General features: G+C 42.1%; 2 protein-coding genes across 2 annotated transcripts in view; one reads left to right on the plus strand and one right to left on the minus strand.

The window, feature by feature from the left end:
- stradb (STE20 related adaptor beta) overlaps positions 1-3382 on the minus strand; it is an 8409-nt gene extending 5027 nt beyond the window's left edge. The window contains exons 1-4 of the mRNA XM_030782169.1: positions 3304-3382; positions 1783-1871; positions 1528-1603; positions 765-848 (exon numbers count right to left, since the gene is read on the minus strand). Of these exons, the coding sequence (XP_030638029.1) occupies positions 765-848; positions 1528-1539 (96 nt within the window). The 5' untranslated portion in view covers positions 1540-1603; positions 1783-1871; positions 3304-3382. The remainder of the gene's footprint in view (positions 1-764; positions 849-1527; positions 1604-1782; positions 1872-3303) is intronic.
- A 423-nt stretch (positions 3383-3805) lies between these two features.
- trak2 (trafficking protein, kinesin binding 2) overlaps positions 3806-5000 on the plus strand; it is a 24115-nt gene continuing 22920 nt past the window's right edge. The window contains exon 1 of the mRNA XM_030782351.1: positions 3806-3878. The gene's annotated coding sequence lies outside the window, so the exon portion shown is untranslated. The remainder of the gene's footprint in view (positions 3879-5000) is intronic.

Here is a 5000-nt window from a genome sequence, read left to right on the forward strand (position 1 = left end):
AGGGGGGGGAGGCTGTGCTGTGACATCTCTATGCAACAGAACAGTCACTCACATTCTGAGCTCTGTGGGGCTTCAGAAGACACCACTCTGACACAGAACAATAGGTTTATTCATCAGCACTGACAGTTAGCTCCATACACTAACTGTACTGAGCAGTGCTAGTCATATTCTGGTGACTAGTGGAGGGTATTTTGGAGGGTAACGGAGGGTCAGAAGTGGTTATATAAACACATCTTACGTTGTCTCAATGAATTTCTGAATTTCTATTGTGTTTTGTTTTTTTTTATGTCTGTTTGAGGAGAGGGAAAAGATGAGAGAGAGAGAGTCTCCACAGTAATTTCTAGTCCCTGTGAAAAGGTCAGGATCCTCTTCGTTACGAATTAAGGAAGAAAAAAGAAAAAAAGGAAACAAAAACTTTGCTCCTGTTGGGGAGGAAATCTGTATTGTATTATAGGTTCTCGGTCCGTTTCTCAAGGTCTCCCTGCCCTGTAGATCCTTATTTAACCCTTTTTAACCCTCTTTGGGATTGAGTTAACCAAGGGCTTGATCTGTCTTAGCGCTGGGCTGAAACTAAAATGTACCGGACAGAGAGGCATCCTTGTGGAATAGACTGAGAACCTGTGCTACAGAGGGAGGAAAGACAGTGGTACAGTAAAACATGGAGTGGGGGGGGGGGGGGGGGGGGGCGCTGTTTTGAGTTTTACACAGTTAACCTGTTGTAGACTAATGTGCCACACAGGCTGTGGGCACTGGACTATACTAACCAGACACTGGTAGCTGATGTCCTCATACTGGTCCTCTATGCTGATTGGCTGGACCTGAGTGTGGGAGGAGATGCAGGAGCAGTCCTGGGGGGAGAGGGGAGGAGGAGGGGGTGAGACACACACCCCCCCAGTCACAAAAACAGGGGAGGTGGATGTTGGATATGATAGATGTCATTACATGAAACAGTACAAAGGAGGAATGATTAAAGAAGACATGTCGTTATGACACAACACTGGATGAGATGAGAGAGAGAGAGAGAGAGAGAGAGAGAGAGAGAGAGGGAGAGAGAGGATGAGGGTAAAGATTTGAAGGAACACTGAAGTACTGAAAGGGAGAGGGTTAATTTTTTTAGTGAGGCTTTGGGCTCGCTGAGAATGATGAATTAGAATGGGCAGCAGGGAGGTCTGCACAATGAGAAATGACAGAGGAGAGAGAGAGTAGGGGAATTACTGCCCTACTCTACAGGGACAGGAGGATTAATGGGAACATTTATTATTAAACGTGCCGTTTTGAACCCTGCTGGCAATGGAACCAGGAGACTTTTAAAGAATCGTGGTATAGGTTTTGTTACAAATCCTTACACAAACACAGAGACACACACGCACATGCTACCAACACTTAAACGCGTGTCAAGATTTACACCGAGCTTTCCACTAAGACGTTGCTGATAAACAGTTCACAGAACTATGACTTTACAGTATGCATAGCCATAGACGACAACGCGCCGCATGCAGGGACAAGAGTGATTCTCTTTATACTTACCAGGAACGACATGAGGTTCTTTTGGCGGTAGAACCACTTCACGCGAGGGCATTTATCCGTTTGTCGCGACGCGCGCCTGAGGAAATAGTGAAAGAGCTAGCGTAAAAAGTCAGCTCGTAAAGGCGACCCTGAAAAATCAATTTCGGTTTTAAGCTCCCGTTTCCTTAGTATTCCCCGAGGTTGTAAGCAACGTCTCCAGTTCCATCGACGTATTATAAATGAAAAATGCAAGTGTGTCCCTTTTTTTTTGCTTACCTTGCTCTGCCTGGATAAGCTCAGATTTCACTGCATTAATCTGGCATCTGACTTCATCTGGTCTTAAAATGCACAGAACCGTCCATGTCCTTTAAGACAACAAGAGTAAACAACCCATTTAAACAAATGAGATATAAGGGCGATACCCAAACACTAGATTCCAAATTTGCACGGTACATCATGATGTCATAAAAAATTACAAATATTAAGAAGTACCCTCTTGATACAAGACAAAGACCGAAATTTAAAAAAAACAAAAACAAATTACCAATGCCCAGGACACACTATACAAGCTTATAGACTAGTCTAGAGTGTATAGCATCGCAGTTTCTTAATTCTGTATCTTCTGGTTTGGTAGAAACGAATCAGTATCCCGTCAGATAGACACCATCTGTATTCAAAGGCTTCCGACCCTGCGCCTCAGCTTTATGTGCATGAATAGACCCGTTTCTCTCGGTGTCTGGTATCGAGTGCATGAGAAGGGGAGTTTGAGGACGGCGGAGCGCGTGTCCCGCTCTCTCATCATCAGGTCTAACCGTCATATGTGTTGATGGGATGTCGCCACTGACCAGTAAGCACGACTATGACAATTCCCCCAAAGTGACAGCTGGTAACACTGTTCTTTTCCCTGGATGTTTTATTCACTAAATCTCCCGGGTCAGTCTGTGGGCGAGCAATGACCTCACAAGAGCAGAAATTCTCAGGCTTTTGTGAAGCGAGTGCATAATGGTCAGATATTAAACACTGCTCAGTTAAATTAGGCGTCTTTCCGGGAGCAGTGGCTAAAGTATCATTGCAACACACGCCTTTACAAATACAGAAAAGAAACAAGAAGAAAATGCATAATTAAGTTATCTTTATATATTTCTACTGAACTAAGTGTATCTCTATCAACTATGCTTGGTTGCAGTTTACACGAACTACCATACAGAATATTTAAATATTTAAGGATTACTTAATATTAGTTGTGACGCTGAAGTGTAGTACTTGACACATTAAAGTAAGATGCAGTAAAACACGATATCCCTATAACCTTGCGTATATATTTAATAATTTATTCGCAGCTGGTAGGAATCGGACGAAAACAAATCCGTGTCTCATATAGAAATATTTCTAGTTACTGGGCGTGTTCTTTTGTGTGAGGCAATCCAGGTCGTTAGTGCTTGACAGTGATTCCAGGTAGGCTAATAGGTTAAGCAGTTTAGGTTGGGGACTCTGCAGCGAAGGACAGGAATATTACAATTCTTTTCGACAGCAACAATTGATTCTACCGTATGAACTGTGAAGTACGGTCTAGAATCTAACTAAGCCATGCAACCAATACAATAGCCTGGGTTTACAGGGTATACAAAACCACAGTGTCTAGGATACATGATGTACATATTATCTCTGCTTCAGACCACGCTTGAGATTATAACTGTCTTTAAAAAATGCAACTAAAGAGGAGACGCAAATATACAAAGAACCTGAAACAAGTTAAAGTTAAACCTAAACTTTAAACAGCAAGTGATTACAGCTTACCATTCTCTCAATATCGGTTTTCTGTTCAAAATCCAAAAGTTGCAAATTTTCACAAATAAGACCTAGAGCATAACACAAAATATGTAATCACGATTTAAATCAGAAGTATACAGTACAAACGTTACATTGAAAACATCTAACTCGTCCTACCAGAGTTTTCCCCCTTGGTCTCAGCTGATCTTGCGTAATGACGTAGGCTGCAGGAACGTATGGAATAAAAGTCTCTTCTCAGCTCGCTATTCTTCTTTTGCAAAGTTTTATTCTTAAATATGATGTTCTTGACAAGGACGCTTTAATTGACCTTCAGATATTTAAACATCGATCTAGAAAAACGCTTCAACTTGTACGCGTCTCTCTATTACCGTGGCCTTTTAGCTATTTTATGCTAGTATACATTTGGCTCGCATTAAATACGTAACGTCCACTTCTGATGCCGCACTGTAACCGTCAGCTTCCCAAACTCTGCCCCAAACCTCCCTCCCTCTTGAGCCTGTCTATTGTCTCACATTCGGGATTGACAGTACCACATGCGTTCCGTGAACACCCACAAGGCGGTATAAAATCACTTTTAAAAGGTATGTTATTTTTTCTGTCTTTAGTCTTACTTGTTTTAACGTTGGTCTTGAAAATGTAGGAGATAAACGTTCACTTTTAAAACACAGGCGAGATATTACGGATGTTCCTTTAACTAGCCCTTTGGCTAATGCCAGTTTCGATATTGCAGCACTAACGTTCCTGTCTTCCCACACATTCTAACACAACCTGTCAAAGTATGATGATGAATCGTATGAATATATGTTTGTACTGAAAATGTGAAATTCACATAGACATAGTATGTGGCACGCCCCAAAACAGTGACATTCGTGAACCGCCAGCGTAGGATGCAGAAATTTTGATGTGCGTTAGGAGCTTATGAAACGATTCGACCGATTGCTCAATTGAGTCAGCTGGACAAAGCGTGAAATGTGTCCAGCACCATCAATAAATCGCACTGCGCCCTTTCATGCTTGGATTATTTCTTATTCTGCAGATGAGCATGGGGTTTGCGTTGTATAAGCTTGAGCGACACAGTTAGCAAGAGAGATGTCAAAATAATCCGTTTCTGGCGATACTGTTTCCGAAACCAAGTTATGGTGATGCGTTTATTGCTGTTTCTAGTTCCTCTTCTCCTTTTCTCCTCTCTCTCTCCGGACCTGTTGACTGTTAAAACCCAAACTACTTTAATATGTAAGAATTCCCGCAGTTTGACAGCACATGTATTTTCATGTTGTTATCACACACATGAACGCACTCACTCACATAGATGAACAAACTCAAACAGATAGACGTAGTTGTAACAATTCATGTTTTAATTGATTAGTGGCTTGTTGGAGGAACGTGTGACTGATGTGTTTACTGAACTGTGTAAACCCTCTTCAACCCTTTCTCTCTCTCTCTCACTCACTCTCTCTCGTGATCTTTGCGGCCGTTGCGGTTAATTATGGTCTCGGCCGTTGAAAATCTAGAATGCCATGATTTTATGTTTAATTTCCCGCGCCTGACGGCTACCGTTGGACTAATGGTTGACGGAACGTTGGGAATTACTCTCAGGTTAGAGTAGATTAGGAGGAATAGCAGAAAGAGAAGATTGAAAAGTGAAAACACACACACGCAGGGACAGAAGGTTGTGCACAAATAGGTGTTGATTAGACAGAAAC

The sequence above is a fragment of the Chanos chanos genome, chromosome 8 (genome assembly GCF_902362185.1).
Source record: "Chanos chanos chromosome 8, fChaCha1.1, whole genome shotgun sequence".
In the NCBI taxonomy this organism is placed as follows: Eukaryota; Metazoa; Chordata; class Actinopteri; order Gonorynchiformes; family Chanidae; genus Chanos; species Chanos chanos.